The 27,446-nt window shown below is 44.9% G+C and overlaps 1 protein-coding gene across 8 annotated transcripts in view; it reads left to right on the forward strand.

Moving 5' to 3' along the window:
* mast2 (microtubule associated serine/threonine kinase 2) overlaps positions 1-27,446 on the forward strand; it is a 303,372-nt gene that overhangs the window by 100,000 nt on the left and 175,926 nt on the right. The window contains exon 1 of one of the 8 annotated variants that reach the window (XM_046300161.1): positions 23,213-23,381. The exons of the other annotated variants lie outside the window; for them this stretch is intronic. Within the exon in view, the coding sequence (XP_046156117.1) occupies positions 23,301-23,381 (81 nt within the window). The 5' untranslated portion in view covers positions 23,213-23,300. Of the gene's footprint in view, positions 1-23,212; positions 23,382-27,446 lie in introns of those variants that run through there. 8 annotated transcript variants of the gene reach the window in all.

Genomic DNA, 27,446 nt, shown 5'->3' on the forward strand with positions numbered 1-27,446 from the left:
TTCTGTACTGTAGTAGGTAGAGGAGGGGTTTAGCTGTTCTGTACTGTAGTAGGTAGAGGAGGGGTTTAGCTGTTCTGTACTGTAGTAAGTAGAGGAGGGGTTTAGCTGTTCTGTACTGTAGTAGGTAGAGGAGGGGTTTAGCTGTTCTGTACTGTAGTAGGTAGAGGAGGGGTTTAGCTGTTCTGTACTGTAGTAGGTAGAGGGGGGTTTAGCTGTTCTGTACTGTAGTAGGTAGAGGAGGGGTTTAGCTGTTCTGTACTGTAGTAGGTAGAGGAGGGGTTTAGCTGTTCTGTACTGTAGTAGGTAGAGGAGGGGTTTAGCTGTTCTGTACTGTAGTAGGTAGAGGAGGGGTTTAGCTGTTCTGTACTGTAGTAGGTAGAGGGGTTTAGCTGTTCTGTACTGTAGTAGGTAGAGGGGTTTAGCTGTTCTGTACTGTAGTAGGTAGAGGAGGGGTTTAGCTGTTCTGTACTGTAGTAGGTAGAGGGGTTTAGCTGTTCTGTACTGTAGTAGGTAGAGGAGGGGTTTAGCTGTTCTGTACTGTAGTAGGTAGAGGAGGGGTTTAGCTGTTCTGTACTGTAGTAGGTAGAGGAGGGGTTTAGCTGTTCTGTACTGTAGTAGGTAGAGGAGGGGTTTAGCTGTTCTGTACTGTAGTAGGTAGTAGAGGAGGGGTTTAGCTGTTCTGTACTGTAGTAGGTAGAGGAGGGGTTTAGCTGTTCTGTACTGTAGTAGGTAGAGGAGGGGTTTAGCTGTTCTGTACTGTAGTAGGTAGAGGAGGGGTTTAGCTGTTCTGTACTGTAGTAGGTAGAGGAGGGGTTTAGCTGTTCTGTACTGTAGTAGGTAGAGGAGGGGTTTAGCTGTTCTGTACTGTAGTAGGTAGAGGAGGGGTTTAGCTGTTCTGTACTGTAGTAGGTAGAGGAGGGGTTTAGCTGTTCTGTACTGTAGTAGGTAGAGGAGGGGTTTAGCTGTTCTGTACTGCTTTTCAATAAAACACTTTCTATTCTTTTAAAATGGCAATATGTAACTTTTTGGCTGACTCAACCAAATTCACATAGAAATGTGAGGTATAGATTTTATTTGACCTTTATTTAACGACGCAAGTCAGTTTAGAACAAATTCTTATTTTCAGGAACAGTGGGTTAAATGCCTGTTCAGGGGCAGAACGACAGATTTGTACCTTGTCAGTTCGGGGGTTTGAACTTGCAACCTTCGGGTTACTAGTCCAACGCTCTAACCACTATGCTACCTTGCCGCCCCAGATCTATCATTCAACTTGAAAGCAAGTCTGAGAAACTGTAGATCTGTTCTATGTGTGCTATTTCTATGCTTCCCGTTCTTACATGCAACTTTAAAATGAATTACAATAATGTAAATGTGATTTTGAGCCCTGTGGGTGGACAGCCTAGTGCTTTAGACACCCAATGCATATGTATGTACGATCATTTTCTCAAATGTCCGGTACATTAAAATCTTTCCGGTCACGTTGTCCGGCACCAACTTGTCCTAACGGAAACTGTGACGCGCGCACAACCCTCTTTCTTTTCCTCCTCCCCTGTCTCTGGTTGATGATTGACAGGTTGATTGATTATGTGCAGTGATTGATGAAGTCTAGCGAACGGAGCTTCCTTTATCCGCTCAGGACGTCAGGAAAGACTTACAGTATTGTGTCCGTCTCTAATTAGGGGTCTTGTTGCCCCCGTCTTTCTCTCTATGTCTCTCTCTGTCATCTACTGTAATACTCCACTGAGCTGACAGCTAGCCAGCCCGACCAGCTCTCTGTCTGGTCTCACACCCCTGAACCGTGGATAATAGTGTTTGGAAGGCAGTGTGATATTTTCTCATTTGCACATAAAGAAATATGTCATCACCGCCGGGCGGGTTTCTCCCCCCCCCCTCTGGCTGTTAGGGGTGGTGTGGGGTGGTTGTCATGGTGCAGTTGTCATGGTGCGATTGCTCCTCTATTAGATAGAGGATGATTCCTGTGAAAAATGACAAGCTGCCTGTTGCACTCTGCTCCAGTAATCTGCTGTGTTTAGATTGCAATATGTCACGATTTAATAGTGTTGTCACGGTAGCAGAATTTTTGACCTAGCTACGGATACCAGGTTTAGTATCACGGTACTCGATACCATCACGATAATACCAAAGCGATACCAAAAACATACCACGGCAAAAAAGGCATATTAGCCAAAGTCACATAATGGCACTTGATCCAGACAAACGTAGTTACTGTTCTGTTCATTCGTTGGATCTTTTGAGTTCAATTTCAATACATGAGATTTTTTCAGAGACATCCATGCATGCATTAATGAATCATTTATACAATCATACAATCAATTTCACTTTGGTAAAAACAATCTAACTACACGACATAATCGTAATGGTGAATGCATATTCAGTGTGTGTGTGTGTGGGGGGGGGGGGGGGGGGGGTGTTCTAATAAGCAATGTAATTGTTTTAAGAAAGTCATACCATATTCAATGTGTGTGTGGGGGGGAGGGGTTCTACTAGGCTATATGTAATTGTTTTAAGAAGACCCCTTGAAGAACAGTATAAAATATGTATAAAAAATTATTTGATTAACATTTGTATTTGGCCTTATTGCTATTCGCCCATACAAGCGCATTGAATAACAGATACTCCCCCGCCCCCCAAAAAAAAAATCTAAAGTAATTTTGTTCTGAAGTGTCTGTCCTATATCTGAGAATATAAGACAGATCAGGAAACCTTTGTCATTGCATAATTATTATTATTATTTACATGTATTCAACCCCTTATTTTCTGGCCTAAACAGTCTCCATACATACTTCCGTACATTTTTTTCAACTGGTACCTGGCGACCTTCAGACAAGTCTGGTGAGAAAAACAACCGACATGTTCGTGAGAGTCTCACTTTTCCACAGATGGGTCATATTAGTGTGTAGCCCAAACTGTTCTGACTCTACAAATTATTTTATGAGAAGACGGATTTTCAAGTTGTCTCATGATATGACAAACACTGCTCCGTCACTTTTCTCCACAGATGCGGAAGTGCGATGTCGGCGGATGCTGTTGATTGAGACAGAACATTTCTGCTTGCTGTGTCGCATTATACAAGTGTGTTAACTTCTGTGTAGCATGAGTGGAGATCTGACATGATGTAGCCCAGACTCCCAGTGCAGGCTGAGTGGAGAGCTCACATGATGCAGCCCAGACTCCCAGTGCAGACTGAGTGGAGAACTGACATGATGCAGCCCAGACTCCCAGTGCAGACTGAGTGGAGAGCTCACATGATGTAGCCCAGACTCCCAGTGCAGACTGAGTGGAGAGCTCACATGATGTAGCCCAGACTCCCAGTGCAGGCTGAGTGGAGAGCTCACATGATGCAGTCCAGACTCCCAGTGCAGACTGAGTGGAGATCTGACATGATGCAGCCCAGACTCCCAGTGCAGACAGAGTGGAGATCTGACATGATGTAGCCCAGACTCCCAGTGCAGACTGAGTGGTGAACTGACATGATGTAGCCCAGACTCCCAGTGCAGACAGAGTGGAGATCTGACATGATGTAGCCCAGACTCCCAGTGCAGACTGAGTGGAGAACTGACATGATGTAGCCAAGACTCCCAGTGCAGACTGAGTGGAGATCTGACATGATGTAGCCCAGACTCCCAGTGCAGACTGAGTGGAGAACTGACATGATGTAGCCCAGACTCCCAGTGCAGACTGAGTGGAGATCTGACATGATGTAGCCCAGACTCCCAGTGCAGACTGAGTGGAGAACTGACATGATGTAGCCCAGACTCCCAGTGCAGACTGAGTGGAGAACTGACATGATGTAGCCCAGACTCCCAGTGCAGACTGAGTGGAGATCTGACATGATGTAGCCCAGACTCCCAGTGCAGACTGAGTGGAGAACTGACATGATGTAGCCCAGACTCCCAGTGCAGACTGAGTGGAGATCTGACATGATGTAGCCCAGACTCCCAGTGCAGACTGAGTGGAGAACTGACATGATGTAGCCCAGACTCCCAGTGTAGACTGAGTGGAGCAGGCTGGCTGCGCTTGTGTTGTAAAGGGGACAATTGGCTGCGCTGATACAGACATGACCCGTGAGTACATTTGACAGAAGTACCGAAAGTAACAAAAACTCTAGTACCGATCCATTTTTCATGTTCTAGTATCAAAATGTTGGTATGTCGTGCAACGCTACTATTTACTCCATGAAACTAACAGCCACCATGAAGAGAAGAGGCCCAACCACAGATAGAGTAGCTGCCATTTCTACTTGCTCTAACAAGCAGCAGGCCCTGGGAGAAACCAGAGATGAGCAAACAGGCCCAGTCTTATTGGGGTTGAAGGAAAATGACTGATATTTTAATAATCCTTTTGATTAAATGATGGTTGTGATTTCAGAGCTGAAGTGGCTTTATTGAGCTTAATAAGGCTGCGGTATGCAGCTGTCTGAAGTATCTATGACAGCATGTTCTATACAGGATATTTAGAAAAGGGTTTCACTTTCTCTGTAGTCTGTAACCCAAACCAGAGAGACCAACCAATGGTCTAGTTAGGAAAACAGCTTTCCCATAACTACGTTTTCCACAATACACTCAAGCACACACACAGAGTGGGGTTCCCCCCCCACTCTAAATTAATGGGTCTTAATTAAAAGAGTGAGCTATCGGGTTTCTAATGTAATGAGGGCATTTGGGGGGGGGACTGAGGGAACTGAGTTTAATCACCAGAAAAGGCTCCAGTCAGCCCGCAGGTCATACGTGTCATGCTCTCTCATCTATTTCTCCTCTTAACCGATCCCCTCTGTCTTCAAGCAGGCGTGTTTCACTTTGAACATCTAGAATGTGTGAAAAATTAGTATTTATCATTTCTAAACTTATTTCCGATGTCGCATACAGATCTGGTCAGCCTGAAAGGTCACTGAGGACACCCCTATCAACCAGCCTGGTCCCAGAGATCCCAGTACCTCCCTCAGTCAGTCCTATATGTTGTTGAAGAGGATGTTATTTGTCAGGTTTCGACGAGCCATCAGACACCAGCTACGCTGCAGAGCTCTATTGATTAACAATACCTTCCTCTTCATTAATCAGTATTGACCACCGACTTGGACCCGACGGCCACGATGGTCTTGATATGAGCACATCAGATGGATCTGCTGTCGTTGTTTTTCATTCGCTTTCTAGCTTTCACTGTGTCTGCTGCTGACTACCACTGGGCTCAGAGTTAGGCCTCAGATGATCTGCTGGCTGCCTGGCTGGCTGGCTGGCTGGCTCTCTGGCTCTCTACTATGATGATGATGATGATGATGATGATGAAAGACCTAGCGGTGTGTCTGCTCTGACTACAAAGGAAGATGGAAGTAGATGAATGTCAGAATGATATGGATCTATCCAGACATCGTCACTGAAGTGGTGATTTAAATACCAAGCTCTGACGATGTTGATGCAGCCTCTTCTCCAAGGACATTTCTGAAGTAGTGATTTAAATACCAAGCTCTGATGATGTTGTTGCAGCCTCTTCTCCAAGGACATTTCTGTAGTAGTGATTTAAATACCAAGCTCTGACGATGTTGATGCAGCCTCTTCTCCAAGGACATTTCTGAAGTGGTGATTTAAATACCAAGCTCTGATGATGTTGTTGCAGCCTCTTCTCCAAGGACATTTCTGAAGTAGTGATTTAAATACCAAGCTCTGACGATGTTGATGCAGCCTCTTCTCCAAGGACATTTCTGAAGTAGTGATTTAAATACCAAGCTCTGACGATGTTGATGCAGCCTCTTCTCCAAGGACATTTCTGAAGTAGTGATTTAAATACCAAGCTCTGACGATGTTGATGCAGCCTCTTCTCCAAGGACATTTCTGAAGTAGTGATTTAAATACCAAGCTCTGACGATGTTGATGCAGCCTCTTCTCCAAGGACATTTCTGAAGTAGTGATTTAAATACCAAGCTCTGACGATGTTGATGCAGCCTCTTCTCCAAGGACATTTCTGAAGTAGTGATTTCTTTAGTACTGTCCCTGTCAATATAAAGTGGGAGAGAGAAAGGGAAACATTTCCATAGTGTGGCAATAAGAGCCACTGCAGGGCTGCATTCCAAATGGTAACCTTTCATTTGTTATATAGTGAATAGGGTGCCATTTAGGGACGCACTCTAGGTCTCAGTCGGCCGGCTGGCTCCATATCTCTTCCTCCTCTTCATCTCTCTCATCTCGTCACACTTGTAATTTAGCCTGATGTGTTTGTCTAGTAGTGCTATCCTGTGGTCCTCTTCCCTTAGGGAAGCAATCACACTACATCATCCTCATTTCACCACTCAGTAACACCACTCATATTATCCTACATGTCTGCTTGATGCCCTGTTTCATGTTTAAAAGACATGTGGTAGGACGTTCATACAGGTTATCATGTTTGAAGGCTAGGATATGCATATGAGTTGGTGTATCCCACCATGTGTACTGATAGCTCCCCCCATGGCCCCTCTCTCTCCTGACCACAGCACCAGTCCATTCTAACTGCCCTCCCTCCTCCCCATGGCCCCTCTCTCTCCTGACCACAGCACCAGTCCATTCTAACTGCCCTCCCTCCTCCCCATGGCCCCTCTCTCTCCTGACCACAGCACCAGTCCATTCTAACTGCCCTCCCTCCTCCCCATGGCCCCTCTCTCTCCTGACCACAGCACCAGTCCATTCTAACTGCCCCCCCCCCCACCCCCATGGCCCCTCTCTCTCCTGGCCACAGCACTATCGCTACCTGTCAGGGAGCAACAGACACACTGGGGGCTCTCCGTGTGGACAGCCATGACAGAGACTGATGGATGTGGTTATGCTCCTGTATCTGTAGCTTTGAATAGCTCAGCTCTTTCCTGTACTGAATTTGTCCTGCAATCTCCTAAACGATCTCTAATACCTGAAAAAGTAACGTTCTCCTGTTAGTTCTTTGTTTTGTTGGCGGATGAAAAGATGGGCAGAGAAAGGATGCAGTAGACTCAGCAATGACAGCAAGCCCACATATTATCTGTACAGGGAAGATGCTATTTAAATATCCATGGGTATTGGGATATCCAGCTCCTCAAACAACCCTGTCATTAGAGTCGTGCTAAAATAGTAGGCCAGTAACATCCGCCTTTGGATTACAGGGTGTTGTTGAGATAGAACCACACTTAACGACAGGAAAGGGAGGCTGTGCACCTTGCAGATGTGGCCTTTCAGAGAGAGGCAAAAGGCTTCTCATGCTTTGTTGATTTCAAAAAAGCTTTTGACTCAATTTGGCATGAGGGTCTGAGATACAAATTGATGGAAAGTAGTATTTGGCGGGTGCACAAGACATTATAAAATCCATGTGCACATACAACAAGTGTGCAGTTTAAAATTGGCAAAAAAACACATTTCTTTCCACAGGGCCGTGACTGGGTGAGACAGGGATGCAGCTTGATGATGATCTGGTGCTTCTGTCCCCAAGCAAGAAGGGCCGACAGCAGCACCTATATCAATCAATCACATGTATTTATAAAACCTTTTTCCATCAGAAAATGTTGCATAGTGCAATACAGAAACCCAGCCTAAAACCCCAAATGGCTAGCAATGCGGATGTAGAAGCACATTGGCTAGGAAAAACTCCCTAGAAAGGCAGAACCCTAGAGAGGAACCAGGCTATTAGGGGTGGCCAGTCCTCTTCTGGCTGTGCCCGGGTAGAGAGGAACCAGGCTCTGAGGCGTGGCCAGTACTCTTCTGGTTGTGCCGGGTGGAGATTATAAGAGCACATAGCCGTTAAGACCAGATTGTTCTTCAAGATGTTCAGACGCTCATAGACGACCAGCAGGATCAAATAATCATCACAGTGGTTGTAGAGGGTCCTACAGGTCAGCACCTCAGGAGTCAATGTCAATTGGCTTTTCATAGCTGAGCATTTAGAGGTCGAGACGGCAGGTGTGGTAGAGAGAGAGGTCATACCTGGGCCCTGACAGGAGAGAAGCTGAGAAGGTAAGAGGGAGGGAAGCTGAGAGGGAGGGAAGCTGAGAGGGAGGGAAGCTGAGAGGGAGGGAAGCTGAGAGGGAGGGAAGCTGAGAGGGAGGGAAGCTGAGAGGGAGGGAAGCTGAGAGGGAGGGAGAAGCTGAGAGGGAGGGAGAAGCTGAGAGGGAGAGCCCTGATGTAATCCTACAGGACGGTAGCTCTACAAGAACAGGGTCGGAGAGCCCTGATGTAATCCTACAGGATGGTAGCTCTACAAGAACAGGGTCGGAGAGCCCTGGTGTAAACCTACAGGATGGTAGCTCTACAAGAACAGGGTCGGAGAGCCCTGATGTAATCCTACAGGACGGTAGCTCTACAAGAACAGGGTCGGAGAGCCCTGATGTAATCCTACAGGATGGTAGCTCTACAAGAACAGGGTTGGAGAGCCCTGGTGTAAACCTACAGGATTGTAGCTCTACAAGAACAGGGTTGGAGAGCCCTGGTGTAATCCTACAGGACGGTAGCTCTACAAGAACAGGGTTGGAGAGCCCTGGTGTAATCCTACAGGACGGTAGCTCTACAAGAACAGGGTTGGAGAGCCCTGGTGTAATCCTACAGGATGGTAGCTCTACAAGAACAGGGTTGGAGAGCCCTGGTGTAAACCTACAGGATGGTAGCTCTACAAGAACAGGGTTGGAGAGCCCTGGTGTAATCCTACAGGACGGTAGCTCTACAAGAACAGGGTTGGAGAGCCCTGGTGTAATCCTACAGGACGGTAGCTCTACAAGAACAGGGTTGGAGAGCCCTGGTGTAATCCTACAGGACGGTAGCTCTACAAGAACAGGGTTGGAGAGCCCTGATGTAGCCATGAAACCTGGCTTCCAACTAACTGAAAGAATATGATGCTCACCCTGAACTTGCTGACAGTGAATAGACCTACTTGTGCAGTAACTGCTCAATGTGAATCGGCCATCACAACAGATAACCTTCAAAACCCTCAACTCTACTGATGAGTCATCTGGCTGGGTTTGGCATTGGAGGGGAAAACTGACCGTTCTGAATAAATCTCCATTTCGGGTCTGCTCCTGTGGTAGGTTCAGGGTGTTTTCAAAGGGCTGTGTTAGTGCAGTTTAGTGCTCTTGTTATTATCAAAGGTTTTCATGGTCACTCATTTTCTCTCTCTTCAGCTTAATTGGCTTTTAGGGATTGTTCTGTTTGCCTGCTGGCCTAATGGATTCTCAATGCTTCACATATTAATAGGGTTGAATGGATAAAGCCCAGGCAGCGTGATGGAGCTCAACAATACACAACTGGCGCTCTCTCAGATGGAAAAACAATTCTGATAAAAGGACTAAAACGCTTCATGAACTGAAAATCTGTCATTCACACAAACTTTGTGATGAGACATTAATAATACAATGTTTTGACACCAGTTTTAGTATGATTGGTTGACTGTGATTATATTTCCAGGGGAATTATTATAAGTGAAAATAATTTGTTTACATGTCAAAGTCTTGATGCTTTTAAAATACGTTTTTTTTTTTTCCCTGTAGAGAAAATGGCACATTTGATCTGATATCTTCTCCTTTCCTTCCCGAGGAAACGTGTGTTGTGGCATTTAGAAACTGGCACGTAAAACTGCAACATTTTCTCTCAGCCTCATAATAATAATAAAACATTTGGCTTCAGTACGGAGTCTTTCAAAGTGTAGCTACATACAGAGAGAAGTTCTGGACTATGACAATTGTCAGAGTTGAACATTTTTGGTGTTTCAGACCTCCAAGTGACAGTGGAGAGGCATCCACATGGCCTGAGCAGAGGGAGGAGGTGGTCAACGGGGGGAGATGAGCAGGTCCTCAGGTGGTACGCAGGGAGCACAGTTCACTGTCCATTCAAAGTGTCTCACCGGCGCCTCGCCGTCCCCGCCGTCTAACTGCCTTGTACGAGACGAAGTTTGTTGTTTAACTTCCCACTCGCTCAATGATGACATCCCACACACCATTTCTGATGGAATCCTCTGACTGAGCAATGAATTGATCAGTGCCAGCTCGCCATCCATTGCAGTCCTCCTCATGGGTCAGGAGACCGTAGAAAAATAAAATAGGGTGGTGTTTTCAAACAGAGAGGACAAGGCAAAGTGAGAGGATTTAATCCGCTCAAAATCTGTCTGCCTGAATAGTCTATGAGAGCATGTCAAATAACATGAGGCTTATTTGATCGAATAGAAGTTTCGTAATGTTTAGGCTGTTAAAAATGTTCTAATATACAGTTGAAGCCGGAAGTTTACATACACTTAGGTTGCAGTCATTAAACCTAGTTTTTCAAACACCCCCAACATTTCTTGTTAACAAACTATAGTTTTGGAGAGTTGCATGACGCAAGTAATTGACTGTGCTTTTAAACAGCTTGGAAAATTCCAGAAAATTATGTTATGGCTTTAGAAGCTTCTGATAGGCTAATTTCAAGGCCTACCTTCAAACTCAGTGACTCTTTGCTTGACATCATGGGAAAATCAAAAGAAATCAGCCAAGACCTGAGAAAAAAAACTGCACATGGGGAAAAAAATCATACTTTTTGGAGAAATGTCCTCTTGTCTGATGAAACAAAAATAAAACTGTTTGGCCATAATGACCATCGTTATGTCTGGAGGGAAAAGGGGGGAGTCTTGCAAGCCGAAGAACACATCCCAACTGTGAAGCCTGGGGGTGGCAGCATCATGTTGTGGGGGTGCTTTGCTGCAGGAGGGACTGGTGCACTTCACAAAATAGATAACATCATGAGGGAGGAAAATTATGTGGATATATTTGAGCAACATCTCAAGACATCAGTCAGGAAGTTAAAGCTTGGTCGCAAATGGGTCATGACCCCAAGCATACTTCCAAAGTTGTGGCAAAATGGCTTAAGGACAATGAAGTCAAGGTATTGGAGTGGCCATCACAAAGCCCTGACTTCAATCCCATAGAAAATGTGTGGGCAGAACTGAAAAAGCGCGTGCGAGCAAGGAGGCCTACAAACCTACCTCAGTTACAGCATTTCTGTCAGAAGGAATGGGCCAAAATTCACCCGAAGGGAAGCTTGTGGAAGACTACCTGAAACGTTTGACCCAAGTTAAACAATTTAAAGGCAATGCTACCAAATACTAATTGAGTGTATGTGAACTTCTGACCCACTGAGAATGTGATTAAATAAATAAAAGCTGAAATCAATCATTCTCTTTACTATTATTCGGACATTTCACAATCTTAAAATAAAGTGGGGATCCTAACTGACCTAAGACATGGAATTTTTACAAGGATTAAATGTCAGGAATTGTGAAATACTAAGTTTAAATGTATTTGGCTAAGGTGTATGTAAACTTCCGACTTCAGCTGTACACAGTGCCTTCAGGAATTATTCATACTCCTTGACTTATTACAAATTTTGTTGTTACAAAATTAATAAAAAATGGATTAAATAAAATATCTCACCCACACAATACCACATAATAAGTAAAAACTTTTTACGTTTTTAGAAATGTTTGCAAATTTGAGTTGGTTTGCTATCAAATTCATGGGCAGGAAACAAATAGATGTAACCCAGATTTAATCTATACTCATTGAGCTAAAAGAAAATGAAAATATACCAACAGAAAAGGAAATAAAAAAATAATGAAATATTTATAAAATGTAAAGGAGCTCTCTGCCTAGGACAGCAGGAACTTAGCTCTTAAACAGCAACATTTTGATGTGTGGGGGGGGCAGGAAACAGCGCTATGTCACTGAAACACACCCTTTCATCTCAGAGGAGAAAAGGCAGAAGCGTGAGTCTGCTACCCGGCTACAGTTTAGTGGGATAGTTATTAACGCCTTCCGACTGAGCGGGCAGGTGGGGAGTAACTACATGGAGTGTGTGTGTGTGTGTTTGTTAGCCTAGCAAGAGGGAATAGTTTGCTTAAGCTACATGGAGTGTGTTTGTTAGCCTAGCAAGGGGGATCGATTGATTTTGCTACATCATTACCACTACAGGCTCCCCTCCGAAGGCTGTCAATGACTGCAGATCAGCTAATTAATTTAGAGCTAAGAAAAGACCAGGATTAGAAGCAATGCTTTCTTTCTCTTTTCATGTCCTAGCCTACTCGGTCAGGATGAGGTAATCAAGTTAGTCTATTCCAGTCAGGATGAGACATTTTTATTTATTTATTTTATTTCACCTTTATTTAACCAGGTAGGCTAGTTGAGAACAAGTTCTCATTTGCAACTGCGACCTGGCCAAGATAAAAGCATAGCAGTGTGAACAGACAACACAGAGTTACACATGGAATAAACAATTAACAAGTCAATAACACAGTAGAAAAAAAATGGGCAGTCTATATACAATGTGTGCAAAAGGCATGAGGAGGTAGGCGAATAATACAGTTTTGCAGATTAACACTGGAGTGATAAATGATCAGGTCATGTACAGGTAGAGATATTGGTGTGCAAAAGAGCAGAAAAATAAATAAATAAAAACAGTATAAAAAAAGTATGGGAATGAGGTAGGTGAAAATGGGTGGGCTATTTTCCTATAGACTATGTACAGCTGCAGCGATCGGTTAGCTGCTCGGATAGCTGATGTTTGAAGTTGGTGAGGGAGATAAAAGTCTCCAACTTCAGCGATTTTTGCAATTGCTTCAGTCACAGGCAGCAGAGTACTGGAACGAAAGGCGGCCAAATGATGTGTTGGCTTTAGGGATGATCAGTGAGATACACCTGCTGGAGCGCGTGCTACGGATGGGTGTTGCCATCGTGACCAGTGAACTGAGATAAGGCGGAGCTTTACCTAGCATGGACTTGTAGATGACCTGAGCCAGTGGGTCTGGCGACGAATATGTAGTGAGGGCCAGCCGACTAGAGCATACAAGTCGCAGTGGTGGGTGGTATAAGGTGCTTTAGTGACAAAACGGATGGCACTGTGATAGACTGCATCCAGTTTGCTGAGTAGAGTGTTGGAAGCCATTTTGTAGATGACATCGCCGAAGTCGAGGATCGGTAGGATAGTCAGTTTAACTAGGGTAAGCTTGGCAGCGTGAGTGAAGGAGGCTTTGTTGCGGAATAGAAAGCCGACTCTTGATTTGATTTTCGATTGGAGATGTTTGATGTGGGTCTGGAAGGAGAGTTTGCAGTCTAGCCAGACACCTAGGTACTTATAGATGTCCACATATTCAAGGTCGGAACCATCCAGGGTGGTGATGCTAGTCGGGCATGCGGGTGCAGGCAGCGATCGGTTGAAAAGCATGCATTTGGTTTTACTCGCATTTAAGAGCAGTTGGAGGCCACGGAAGGAGTGCTGTATGACATTGAAGCTCGTTTGGAGGTTAGATAGCACAGTGTCCAATGACGGGCCGAAAGTATATAGAATGGTGTCGTCTGCGTAGAGGTGGATCAGGGAATCGCCCGCAGCAAGAGCAACATCATTGATATACACAGAGAAAAGAGTCGGCCCGAGAATTGAACCCTGTGGCACCCCCATAGAGACTGCCAGAGGACCGGACAGCATGCCCTCCGATTTGACACACTGAACTCTGTCTGCAAAGTAATTGGTGAACCAGGCAAGGCAGTCATCCGAAAAACCGAGGCTGTAGAGTCTGCCGATAAGAATATGGTGATTGACAGAGTCGAAAGCCTTGGCGAGGTCGATGAAGACGGCTGCACAGTACTGTCTTTTATCGATGGCGGTTATGATATCGTTTAGTACCTTGAGTGTGGCTGAGGTGCACCCGTGACCGGCTCGGAAACCAGATTGCACAGCGGAGAAGGTACGGTGGGATTCGAGATGGTCAGTGACCTGTTTGTTCACTTGGCTTTCGAAGACCTTAGATAGGCAGGGCAGGATGGATATAGGTCTGTAACAGTTTGGGTCCAGGGTGTCTCCCCTTTGAAGAGGGGGATGACTGCGGCAGCTTTCAATCCTTGGGGATCTCAGACGATATGAAAGAGAGGTTGAACAGGCTGGTAATAGGGGTTGCGACAATGGCGGCAGATAGTTTCAGAAATAGCGGGTCCAGATTGTCAAGCCCAGCTGATTTGTACGGGTCCAGGTTTTGCAGCTCTTTCAGAACATCTGCTATCTGGATTTGGGTAAAGGAGAACCTGGAGAGGCTTGGGTGAGGAGCTACGGGGGGGCGGAGCTGTTGGCCGAGGTTGGAGTAGCCAGACGGAAGGCATGGCCAGCCGTTGAGAAGTGTTTATTGAAGTTTTCGATAATCATGGATTTATCGGTGGAGACCGTGTTTCCTAGCCTCAGAGCAGTGGGCAGCTGGGAGGAGGTGCTCTTGTTCTCCATGGACTTCACAGTGTCCCAGAACTTTTTGGAGTTGGAGCTACAGGATGCAAACTTCTGCCTGAAGAAGCTGGCCTTAGCTTTCCTGACTGACTGCGTGTATTGGTTCCTGACTTCCCTGAACAGTTGCATATCACGGGGCTATTCGATGCTATTGCAGTCCGCCACAGGATGTTTTTGTGCTGGTCGAGGGCAGTCAGGTCTGGAGTGAACCAAGGGCTGTATCTGTTCTTGGTTCTGCATTTTTTGAACGGAGCATGCTTATCTAAAATGGTGAGGAAGTTACTTTTAAAGAATGACCATGCATCCTCAACTGACGGGATGAGGTCAATGTCCTTCCAGGATACCCGGGCCATGTCGATTAGAAAGGCCTGCTCACAGAAGTGTTTTAGGGAGCGTTTGACAGTGATGAGGGGTGGTCGTTTGACTGCGGCTCCGTGGCGGATACAGGCGATGAGGCAGTGATCGCTGAGATCCTGGTTGAAGACAGCAGAGGTATATTTGGAGGGCCAGTTGGTCAGGATGACGTCTATGAGGGTGCCCTTGTTTACAGAGTTAGGGTTGTACCTGGTGGGTTCCTTGATGATTTGTGTGAGATTGAGGGCATCTAGCTTAGATTGTAGGACTGCCGGGGTGTTAAGCATATCCCAGTTTACGTCACCTAACAGAACGAACTCTGAAGCTAGATGGGGGGCGATCAATTCACAAATGGTGTCCAGGGCACAGCTGGGAGCTGAGGGGGGTCGGTAGCAGGCGGCAACCGTGAGAGACTTGTTTCTGAAGAGAGTAATTTTCAAAATTAGTAGTTCAAACTGTTTGGGTATGGACCTGGAAAGTATGACATTACTTTGCAGGCTATCTCTGCAGTAGACTGCAACTCCTCCCCCTTTAGCAGTTCTATCTTGACGGAAGATGTTATAGTTGGGTATGGAAATCTCTGAATTTTTGGTGGCCTTCCTGAGCCAGGATTCAGACACGGCAAGGACATCAGGGTTAGCAGAGTGTGCTAAAGCAGTGAGTAAAACAAACTTAGGGAGGAGGCTTCTGATGTTGACATGCATAAAACCAAGACTTTTTCGATCACAGAAGTCAGCAAATGAGGGTACCTGGGGACATGCGGGGCCTGGGTTTACCTCCACATCACCCGCGGAACAGAGAAGGAGTAGTATGAGGGTACGGCTAAAGGCTATCAAAACTGGTCGCCTAGGTTCGACACTGCAGCCAAAATGGTCGCATTTTCGACCGGTTGACTTGGCAGTGCGACACACGTTTTAATATTTGCGACCAAGGGTGCCAGTGATCTTTTTTTTTACCTGGACACGTACATGTTTTAAAATCACAATTGGTTCATTTTGTTTTGATTATCATGATTTATTCAAACAGTAATGTGAAACTGACCAAAAATAAATGAACTTTCTGAAGATGAAACCATCATGGGAATGCCCGTGTGTGATCAGTGGCCGTAGGGCCCATATGTCTACCACTTTGTATAGCCATTATCGATGCTAGTGATAACCTAAGGATCTTCGGGTAGATGGGAATGCAATTAAAATGTAACTACAAAGTAGCCTATGCCTACCTGGCAGAGTCATGACTATTTGCATTAATCCGGTGGCCATTTGTTTTGAAAACTCCATCAAAAGTGCATTACAGACATAGGCGGCACATCCATAAGCTGAGCTTCCCCTGAAGTATTATCTACTCCTGTCTATACAGAAATAAATAAAATAATTCAAAATAGGCTAATACACCAGAAAGCATGGTTTGGCTGCAGAGGATCATTAGCTTCTTTAAAAAAAAAAAGCTATGTATTGTTTTAAATCACATTGCCTACAGTTGGAAGGGCCCACAATTTGGGCAGCGCACACGGCAAATCAAATTTGATATGTCACATGCGCCGAATCCACTGGTGTAGATCGTACAGTGAAATCCGTACTTACAAGCCCTTTAACCAACAAGAAAAATAAGTGCTAAGAAAGTATTTACTAAAATAACAAAAATAACAAAATAGAAAAATAACAAATAAATAAAGAGCAACTATAAAATAACAGTAGCGAGGCAGGGGGGGACCGGTACAGAGTCCATGTGTGGGGGAACAGGTTAGTTGAGGTAATATGTACAAATGTAGAGGTAAAGTGACTATGCATGGAAAATAAACAGAGCGTAGCAGGGGGGGGGGGGACTATGGTGGTCTGCTTGAAACATGTTGGTATTACAGACTCGGTCAGGGACAGGTTGAAAATGTCAGTGAAGACACTTGCCAGTTGGTCAGCGCATGTACAGAGTACACATCCTGGTAATCCGTCTGGCCTTGTGAATGTTGACCTGTTTAAAGGTCTTACATCGGCTATGGAGAGTGTCATCACACAGTTGTCCGGAACAGCTGATGCTCTCATGCCTGCTTCAGTGTTCCTTGCCTTGGAAGCGAGCATATAAGTCATTTAGCTCATCTGGTAGGCTCGTGTCACTGGGCAGTTCACGGCTGTGCTTCCTTTTGTAGTTCCTAATGGTTTGCAAGCCCTGCCACATCTGACTAGCATCGGAGCCGGTGTAGTACTATTCAATCTTAGTCCTGTATTGACGTTTTGCCTGTTTCATGGTTCGTTGGAGGGCATAGCGGGATTTCTTATAAGCGTCCGGGTTAGAGTCCCTCTCCTTGAAAGCTGCAGCTCTACCCTTTTGCTCAGTGCAGGTGTTGCCTGTAATCTATGGCTTCTCGTTGGGGTATGTACGTACAGTCACTGTGGGGACATCATCATCGATGCATTTACTGATAAAGCCAATGACTGATGTGGTGTATTCCTAAATTGCCATCGGAACATATTCCAGTCTGTGCGAGCAAAACAGTCTTGTAGCTTCGCAACTGCGTCATCTGACCACTTCCGTATTGATTGAGTCACTGGTGTTAACTGCTTTAGTTTTTGCTTGTAAGCAGGAATCAGGAGGAAAGAGTTATGGTCAGATTTGCCAAATGGAGTAAATAAAGGTGGTCTAGAGTCCCCCCTCTGGTTGCAGATGTAATATGCTGGTAGAAATGAGGTAAAACGTATTTAAATTTACTTACATTAAAGTCCCTGACCACTAGTAACACCTCCTCTGGATGAGCATTTTCTTGTTTGCTTATGTCCTTATACGTCTCGTGAATACGGCCTTAGTGCCAGCATCGGTTTGTGGTGATAAATAGACAGCTATGAAAAATATTGATGAAAACTCTTGTTAATAGTGTGGTCTGCAGCTTATCTTGAGATTCCCTACCTCAGGTGAGCAAAACCTTGAGACTTCCTTAATATTAGATTTCGTGCACCAGCTGTTATTTTCAAATTGACACAGACCACCACCCCTTGTCTTACCGGAAGCTGCTGTTCTATCTTCCCAATGTCGTTCAGCCATGACTCAGTGAAACATAAGAGATTACAGTTTTTAATGTCCCGTTGGTAGGATAGTCTTGATTGGAGTTCATCCATTTGATTATCCAATGATTGCACGTTGGCTATTAGGACTGATGGTAGAGACGGATCACGCATTCGCCGTCGGATCCTTACAAGACACCCAGACCTACGTTCCCAATATCTTTGTCTCTTCTTAATTTGAATGATGGGGATTTGGGCCTTGTCGAATGTATGAAGTAAATCCTTTGCGTCCGACTCATTAAAGAAAAATTCTTCATCCAGTTGAGTAATAGCTGTCCTGATATCTAGAAGCTCTTTTCGGTCATAAAAGATGGTGGCAGAAACATTATGTACAAAATATAATAACGTGAAAAAACACACGAGCCCAATTGGTTAGGAGCCCGTAAAACAGCAGCCATCTCTTCCGGCGCCATCTCAAATTGATCACATAGATGATTGTTGTGACATATCGAAATGTATTATAGTTTGGACAGCAAATGGCTATTGCTGTAAAGTGAAGACAATGAAAAAAACGAATTAGTTTTATTTTCAAAGTTCTCTGCTTAATTGATTGAACAGTGCAGCCATCTTAATGGCACCAGCGGAGCGCATCAGCCATATCCCCGGGTAGTAAAGCATATTCACTCTTCATGATTGAAAGAAACCTCCCTTTTTCAGGACCCTGTCTTTCAAACATCATTCGTAAATATCCAAATAACTTCACAGAACTTCATTTTAAAGGGTTTAAACACTTTCCCATGCTTGTTCTATGAACAATAAACATTTAATGAACATGCACCTTAACGGTCGTTAAGCCACTAATAGCTTACGGACGGTAGGCATTTAAGGTCACAGTTATGAACGCTTACGGCACTAAAGAGGCCTTTCTACTGACTCTGAAAAACATGCCCAGAGTCCCTGCTCATCTGCGTGAACGTGCCTTTGGCATGCTGCAAGGAGGCATGAGGACTGCAGTTGAGGCCAGGGCAAGAAATTGCAATGTCCGTACTGTGAGACACCTAAGACAACGATACAGGGAGACAGGACGGACAGCTGATTGTCCTCACAGTGGCAGACCACATTTAACAACACCTGCACAGGATCGGTACATCCGAACATCACACCTGCGGGACAGGTACAGGATGGTAACAACAACTGCCCGAGTTACACCAGGAACGCACATTCCCTCCATCAGTGCTCAGACTGTCCGCAATAGGCTGAGAGAGGCTGGACTGAGGGCTTGTAGGCTGTCGTAAGGCAGGTTCTTACCAGACATCACTGGCAACAACGTCGCCTATGGGCACAAACCCACCGTTGCTGGACCAGACAGGACTGGCAAAAAGTGCTCTTCACTGACGAGTCGCGGTTTTGTCTCACCAGGGATGATGGTCGGATTCACGTTTATCGTCGAAGGAATGAGCGTTGCACCAAGGCCTGTACTCTGGAGTGGGATCGATTTGGAGGTGGAAGGTCCGTCATGGTCTGGTGCTGTGTGTCACAGCATCATCGGACTGAGCTTGTTGTCATTGCAGGCAATCTCAATACTGTGCATTACAGGGAAGACATCCTCCTCCCTCATGTGGTACCCTTCCTGCAGGCTGATCCTGACATGACCCTCCAGCATGACAATGCCACCAGCCATACTGCTCATCCGGTGAGTGATTTCCTTCAAGATAGGGATGTCAGTGTTCTGCCATGGCCAGCGAAGAGCCCGGATTCCAATCCCATTGAGAACGTCTGGGACCTGTTGGATAGCAGGGTTTGAGCTAGGGCCATTCCCCCAGACATGTCCGAACTTGCAGGTGCCTTGGTGGAAGAGTGGGGTAACATTTCACAGCAAGATCTGGAAAATCTGGTGCAATCCATGAGAAGAAGATGCACTGCAGCACTTAATGCAGCTGGTGGCCACACCAGATACTGACTGTTACTTTTGATTTTGACCCCCCCTTTGTTCAGGGACACATTATTCCATTTTTGTTAGTCACATGTCTGTGGAACTTGTTCAGATTTTGTCTCATTTCTTGAATCTTATGTTTATACAAATATTACCACATGTTAAGTTTGCAGAAAATAAACACAGTTCAGTTTTTTTGTTGCTGAGTTTATTATATAGATCAGACAACAGCGTTTTTGTCAATCTGTGAAAATGTGTTTAAAGAAGGCCAAGACACTTAACTAATATAGCCTAGGCCGACTCTACGCCACTACACGCTCAGCCATGCGTTTAACATATTAATATCCTAAATTATGGCTCCAATCACATTAGGAATAGTAGGCTATCTTCTAATAGTCAGCAAATGTGATGATGCATGGAATGCTATATTATAAAGGTACATTTTTATGGTGAAAATTGAAACTCTTGCGCCACCTATCGCTACAGAAACACCACTATCCAAACCAACAATCTGCCTGGTGTGCACCTGAATTAAAGTGTAACTACTCAAAATAAATATTTATAAAATGTATCTAAATTTCTATAAAAAATTAAATCTGAAAAATGGCATTATTGTCTATTAAAATGTGTGCTTTTGAGAGCGAAAACCTGCAAAAACTGGGGGGAATCAGCCCTGTTGTTTTTGTTTTGAAATGAAGTATACCTTTTTTTAAGTCTCCCCTCCAGAGGATTTAGCAGAAAAGAACACATGGAACTTTCATATCTGCTCTAAATGTATTTTGCACTTTATTTTAACAGTATTTTTTCTTTGCCCTTACAGAAAATCTATCAAAATCATTGTTTTTTGTTTTTGTTGAAAATTGGTGCCACCAGCTGAAAATATGGTTACCAGTGGAAAAAGTTAGTGTAGAACCCTGTGAGGTAATTGGCTTAGTCTATTCCAGTCAGGATGAGGTAATCGGGTTAGTTAGACCATATCAGAAAGCCCTCTGATTAGAGAGGGGGAATTGACTCCCTTCCGCTCCCCTCCCATGGTCTTCAGTTCTCCTCCAGCTCTGTTATAGTAGATGCCAGTTCTACTGCCACCTGCCTGCTACGACAAATCACTGGATAACCTATTTGAAAACTCCATTCGCTACTCCTTTCCCTCATTCTGTCTATTTTTAAATGTTTTATTTGACATGTTTCACTTAATCTTTATTTAACTAGGCAAATCAGCACAAATTCTTATTTACAATGACTGCCTACACCAACTGTGCGCCGCCAGTCTGTCTCTGCTGTTGTTACTGTTGCCACTGTTCTTTCACTGTCCTGTTTAGTTTTTCTAGAGACCCAGTGTTCAGTGCTGCTGCTTGTCAAAGTTGTTATGTTTCAAAGTGCTTTGTCTCCGTTGAAGAATGAAAATAACCATATTGTATGTCCTGATAGAGAAGGTACTGTATGACACACTTGGCGTTATCTATTCATTTCTTAGTGTTTCATCCAGATAGTATTTCAGGAATGTTCTCTTTCCTCTCCGTCCATGTTTGTCTTCCTCCTGCTGAGGTGTGAATACTTCTTTGATGACGTGTGATTGTTCTGTTTACTAAATATGGGTTGTGTTTTTATTTCTAACTCGGGAATGAAATGTACTTTCCTTGTATAGAGCAGCAGCACAGTTAAAAGGATATAAGCAGTGGCCCTCATTCCTCAACAGAAGTGATGTCCTCGTTGCTCAACAATAGAAGTGATGTCCTCGTTCCTCAACAGAAGTGATGTCCTCGTTGCTCAACAATAGAAGTGATGTCCTCATTCCTCAACAGAAGTGATGTCCTCGTTGCTCAACAATAGAAGTGATGTCCTCGTTGCTCAACAATAGAAGTAATGTCCTCGTTGCTCAACAATAGAAGTGATGTCCTCGTTGCTCAACAACAGAAGTGATGTCCTCGTTGCTCAACAATAGAAGTGATGTCCTCATTCCTCAACAGAAGTGATGTCCTCGTTGCTCAACAATAGAAGTGATGTCCTCGTTGCTCAACAACAGAAGTGATGTCCTCGTTGCTCAACAATAGAAGTGACGTCCTCGTTGCTCAACAACAGAAGTGACGTCCTCGTTGCTCAACAACAGAAGTGATGTCCTCGTTGCTCAACAACAGAAGTGATGTCCTCGTTGCTCAACAACAGAAGTGATGTCCTCGTTGCTCAACAACAGAAGTGATGTCCTCGTTGCTCAACAACAGAAGTGATGTCCTCGTTGCTCAACAACAGAAGTGATGTCCTCGTTGCTCAACAACAGAAGTGATGTCCTCGTTGCTCAACAACAGAAGTGATGTCCTCGTTGCTCAACAACAGAAGTGATGTCCTTGTTGCTCAACAACAGAAGTGATGTCCTCGTTGCTCAACAATAGAAGTGATGTCCTCGTTGCTCAACAACAGAAGTGATGTCCTCGTTGCTCAACAATAGAGGTGACGTCCTCGTTGCTCAACAATAGAAGTGACCAGGGATCATCAATTAGATTGAGCCGTGGGCTGATTTTTTTCTTCTTAAGTGGATGGTCAGGGGGCCGGAAAGGTAATTACAAATAATTTGCCAAACCGATATAACATTTGACCAAAACATAACAATTTAAAACCTTGCTTACATTTGTATACGATCACATATGAGCTGATGTTTTTAGTCTTATGTCCAACAAAACGTGGTGGGGGCAAATAAAAACCCCAGTTGGGGAACCCAGTTTGGTTATCTAGGCTCAGCTCTAGTTAAAACACCCAGTTGGGGAACCCAGTTTGGTTATCTAGGCTCAGCTCTAGTTAAAACACCCAGTTGGGGAACCCAGTTTGGTTATCTAGACTCAGCTCTAGTTAAAACACCCAGTTGGGGAACCCAGTTTGGTTATCTAGGCTCAGCTCTAGTTAAAACACCCAGTTGGGGAACCCAGTTTGGTTATCTAGGCTCAGCTCTAGTTAAAACACCCAGTTGGGGAACCCAGTTTGGTTATCTAGGCTCAGCTCTAGTTAAAACACCCAGTTGGGGAACCCAGTTTGGTTATCTAGGCTCAGCTCTAGTTAAAACACCCAGTTGGGGAACCCAGTTTGGTTATCTAGGCTCAGCTCTAGTTAAAACACCCAGTTGGGGAACCCAGTTTGGTTATCTAGGCTCAGCTCTAGTTAAAACACCCAGTTGGGGAACCCAGTTTGGTTATCTAGGCTCAGCTCTAGTTAAAACACCCAGTTGGGGAACCCAGTTTGGTTATCTAGGCTCAGCTCTAGTTAAAACACCCAGTTGGGGAACCCAGTTTGGTTATCTAGGCTCAGCTCTAGTTAAAACACCTAGGAATTCTCAGGTTCATCCATTGGCTAGTGACCTGATATTCATTTTACCCATTGGTCTGTTGAGTACTGATTTCTGTGCGCTTCCTGTCTTAATGAGGATTGGTTAAGCTTCTCTTGGCAGGTCATGAGGAAGTGGGTGGCATTGTTGGATTACGTGCTTCACTGCTTTCTCCAAACTCCTCCTTAGTACATTACAGTAGGTGGGTCCTCCGTCTAAACTCTTCCTCCTGTAAGGTGCTCTCTGTAAACCTTTCCCACCTGCTGTGGCTGGGCTGCTCGGGCATTGGCCTGGCGTCCTGTTCCACTTCCTACTTTGGCCCAAGACTTAGAGTCTAATAAGTAAGAAGAGAAACTGGCGAACGCTGCTTCACATTGGTATCGGGGGTAAGGGAGAGATCAAGACCAGAGCTTTTTATTGGCGTGTGGAGTGACATTGGTTTATGTGTTATATGATACCTGGTCTGATCTAACATGATGATGAATGATGACAAGAGGGTGTGTGAGCCAACGGAGAGGACCAGGCTGTCTGTGTGGACCTATGGAGACCTGACGGTGAGGAGAGGACGCCTGTGTGTAGCTTTCCCTGCATTAACAGGGCTGTGTGTAGCTTTCTCTGCTTTAACAGGGCTGTGTGTAGCTTTCTCTGCTTTAACAGGGCTGTGTGTAGATTTCCCTGCTTTAACAGGGCTGTGTGTAGCTTTCCCTGCTTTAACAGGGCTGTGTGTAGCTTCATCTGCTTTAACAAGGCTGTGTGTAGCTTTCTCTGCTTTAACAAGGCTGTGTACCTTTCCCTGCTTTAACAAGGCTGTGTGTAGCTTTCCCTGCTTTAACAAGGCTGTGTGTAGCTTTCCCTGCTTTAACAGAGCTGTGTGTAGCTTTCCCTGCTTTAACAGGGCTGTGTGTAGCTTTCTCTGCTTTAACAAGGCTTTGTGTAGCTTTCCCTGCTTTAACAGGGCTGTGTGTAGCTTTCTCTGCTTTAACAGGGCTGTGTGTAGCTTTCCCTGCTTTAACAAGGCTGTGTTTTTGCCCAGGAAGGAAAGGGAGAGAAAGGCGTTCTCTATTTAGCTGGCCCCTCCCCTCCAGCAGGCCACGTCTGAAATCAAGTCTCTTTTGTTGGGGACGGATGCAGGGGCCTGTGTTTGTTTATGGTATCTGTGTAACTGTTGCCAGATTGGCTGGAGAATATGGTATGTGTGTAACTGTCGCCAGATTGGCTGGAGAATATGGTATGTGTGTAACTGTCTCCAGATTGGCTGGAGAATATGGTATGTGTGTAACTGTCTCCAGATTGGCTGGAGAATATGGTATGTGTGTAACTGTCGCCAGATTGGCTGGAGAATATGGTATCTGTGTAACTGTCTCCAGATTGGCTGGAGAATATGGTATGTGTGTAACTGTCTCCAGATTGGCTGGAGAATATGGTATGTGTGTTTCTGTCTCCAGATTGGCTGGAGAATATGGTATGTGTGTTTCTGTCTCCAGATTGGCTGGAGAATATGGTATGTGTGTTTCTGTCTCCAGATTGGCTGGAGAATATGGTATGTGTGGAACTGTCTCCAGATTGGCTGGAGAATATGGTATGTGTGTTTCTGTCTCCAGATTGGCTGGAGAATATGGTATGTGTGTAACTGTCTCCTGATTGGCTGGAGAATATGGTATGTGTGTTTCTGTCTCCAGATTGGCTGGAGAATATGGTATGTGTGTAACTGTCTCCTGATTGGCTGGAGAATATGGTATGTGTGTTTCTGTCTCCAGATTGGCTGGAGAATATGGTATGTGTGTAACTGTCTCCAGATTGGCTGGAGAATATGGTATGTGTGGAACTGTCTCCAGATTGGCTGGAGAATATGGTATGTGTGTTTCTGTCTCCAGATTGGCTGGAGAATATGGTATGTGTGGAACTGTCTCCAGATTGGCTGGAGAATATGGTATGTGTGTTTCTGTCTCCAGATTGGCTGGAGAATATGGTATGTGTGTAACTGTCTCCTGATTGGCTGGAGAATATGGTATGTGTGTTTCTGTCTCCAGATTGGCTGGAGAATATGGTATGTGTGTAACTGTCTCCAGATTGGCTGGAGAATATGGTATGTGTGGAACTGTCTCCAGATTGGCTGGAGAATATGGTATGTGTGTTTCTGTCTCCAGATTGGCTGGAGAATATGGTATGTGTGTTTCTGTCTCCAGATTGGCTGGAGAATATGGTATGTGTGGAACTGTCTCCAGATTGGCTGGAGAATATGGTATGTGTGGAACTGTCTCCAGATTGGCTGGAGAATATGGTATGTGTGTAACTGTCTCCTGATTGGCTGGAGAGCTAGCATTCAGGGGGAGGCAGACTTAGTGGAGAAAGTGTTTTTATTCATTTAGTGGAGCTGCAACCATGCTATTGCTCTTTGTCTGTGTTTTAACAGTGGATAATTGGGTCTAAAATGTAGGCTTAGTGTTACCAGAGGGGCACATGGACGTGGTTGAAATATACAGTGCATTCGGAAAGTATTCAGACCCCTTGACTTTTCCACATTATGTTATGTTAGACATATTCTGTTTACATAAGTATTCAGACCCTTGACCTTTCCACATTATGTTACGTTACAGACATATTCTGTTTACATAAGTATTCAGACCCTTTACTCAGTACTTTGTTGAAGCACCTTTCACAGCAATTACAGCCTCGAGTTTTCTTGGGTATTTCTTGGGTACAAGCTTGGAAAACCTGTATTTGTGGAGTTTGTCCCATTATTCTCTGCAGATCCTCTCAAGCTCTGTCAGATTGGATGGGGAGCGTCGCTGCACAGCTATTTTCATGTTTGTCAAGAGATGTTCGATTAGGTTCAAGTCCGGGCTCTCTCTGGGCCACTCAAAGACATTCAGAGACTTGTCCCAAAGCCACGCCTGCGCTGTGTGCTTAGGGTCGTTGTCCTGTTGGAAGGTGAATCTTCGCCCCCAGGCTGAGGTCCTGAGAGCTGTGGAGCAGGTTCTCATCAAGAATCCTGACTAGTTTCCCTGATGCTGCCACCACCATGCTTCACCGTAGGGATGGTGTCAGGTTTCCTCCAGATGTGAAGCTTGGCATTCAGGCCAAAGACTTCAGGCCAAGTTTCCCATGGTCTGAGAGTCTTTTAAATGCCTTTTGGCAAACTCCAAGCGTGCTGTCATGTGCTTTTTACTGAGGAGTGGCTGCCGTCTGGCCATTCTACCATAAAGGCCTGATTGGCAGAGTGCTGCAGAAATGGAATCTCCACAGAGGAACTCTGGAGCTCTGTCAGAGTGACCATCGGGATCTTGGTCACCTCCCAGACCAAGGCCCTTCTCCCCTGATTGCTCAGCTCTAGGAAGAATATTGGTGGTTCCAAACTTCTTCCATTTAAGAATGATGGGGGCCACAGTGTTCTTGGAGACCTTCAATGCTGCAGAAATGTGTTGGTACCCTTCCCCGGATCTTTTCCTCGGAACAATCCTGTCTCGGAGCTCTACAGACAATTATTTTGACCTCATGGCTTGGTTTTTGCTCTTGACACACTGGGACCTTATATAGACAGGTGTGTGCCTTTCCAAATAATGACCAATCAATTGAATTTACCACAGGTGGACTCCACTCAAGTTGTAGAAACATCTCAAGGATGATCAATGGAAACAAGATTCACCGGAGCTCAATTTCGAGTCTCATAGCAGAGGGTCTGAATACTTATGGACATAAGGTATTTGTTTTTTATGTGTAATACATTTGTACAATAAAAAATAAAAAATCTGTTTTCGCATTGTCATTGGGGTATTGTGTGTAGATTGATGAGGTAAAAAAAAATCTAATCAAATAAGGCTGTGACGTAACAAAATGTGGAAAAGGGGAAGGGGTGTAAATTGTTACCGAATGCCCTGTGTCTTCATATTCATTCGCCTACTGTCCCACTTCATCTCTATTGGACACATGTTTTCAAATACAGGATGTCTTCCAACCATTGTGTTTCCTGTTGTGCTGTACTTTTGATAAGTCTTTCCTAACCTGGCTAGAGTTGGACAGTGGAGTGCTACATCATGTCTGCCTGTGCTAGTAGTCAATGATAAAAGGGCCAGGCCCGGTGAGGAAGAGCCCAATGAGAATCCAGTCTTAAATCCTAGTCTCTAGTGTCACTTTCACCTCCCTCCCATGACTGGCTCTGACTTTCGGCTCTGAGAAGTTGCAAAGTTCAATTACAGCAGCAGACCAGGGGAGGAACCGGGGGGGGCTTTGCCCCGACACACTACAGCCAGCTTGGCTAGGCGGCCTGGGGGATGTTCCCTAAGATAAGCAGTTAGCTACGCTCTGCCAGCTCTGGAATGGAGCTCAGCATGGGACTGACTGACTCAGGGGATTGGGAATAGGAACAAGACCTTTCTCTCTCACTCTGTTGTTGGAACTTGTGAAGCCGTAGTCAGCATTTTCTTATCAGTCTCCAGATGATGGGGTTTATGTGATGGTTTCTCTGCCAGGCCTCTGTACTTCTGCGCCTCGCTCACGCTCTCGCGCTCTCTCGCTGATGGGAAACATATGTTTACATTGCCAAAGCAAGTGAACTAGATAATATACACCAGTGAAATAAACAATAAAAATAAACAATACACATTACACTCACAGAAGTT

The sequence above is a fragment of the Oncorhynchus gorbuscha genome, linkage group LG15 (genome assembly GCF_021184085.1).
Source record: "Oncorhynchus gorbuscha isolate QuinsamMale2020 ecotype Even-year linkage group LG15, OgorEven_v1.0, whole genome shotgun sequence".
Lineage (NCBI taxonomy): Eukaryota > Metazoa > Chordata > Actinopteri > Salmoniformes > Salmonidae > Oncorhynchus > Oncorhynchus gorbuscha.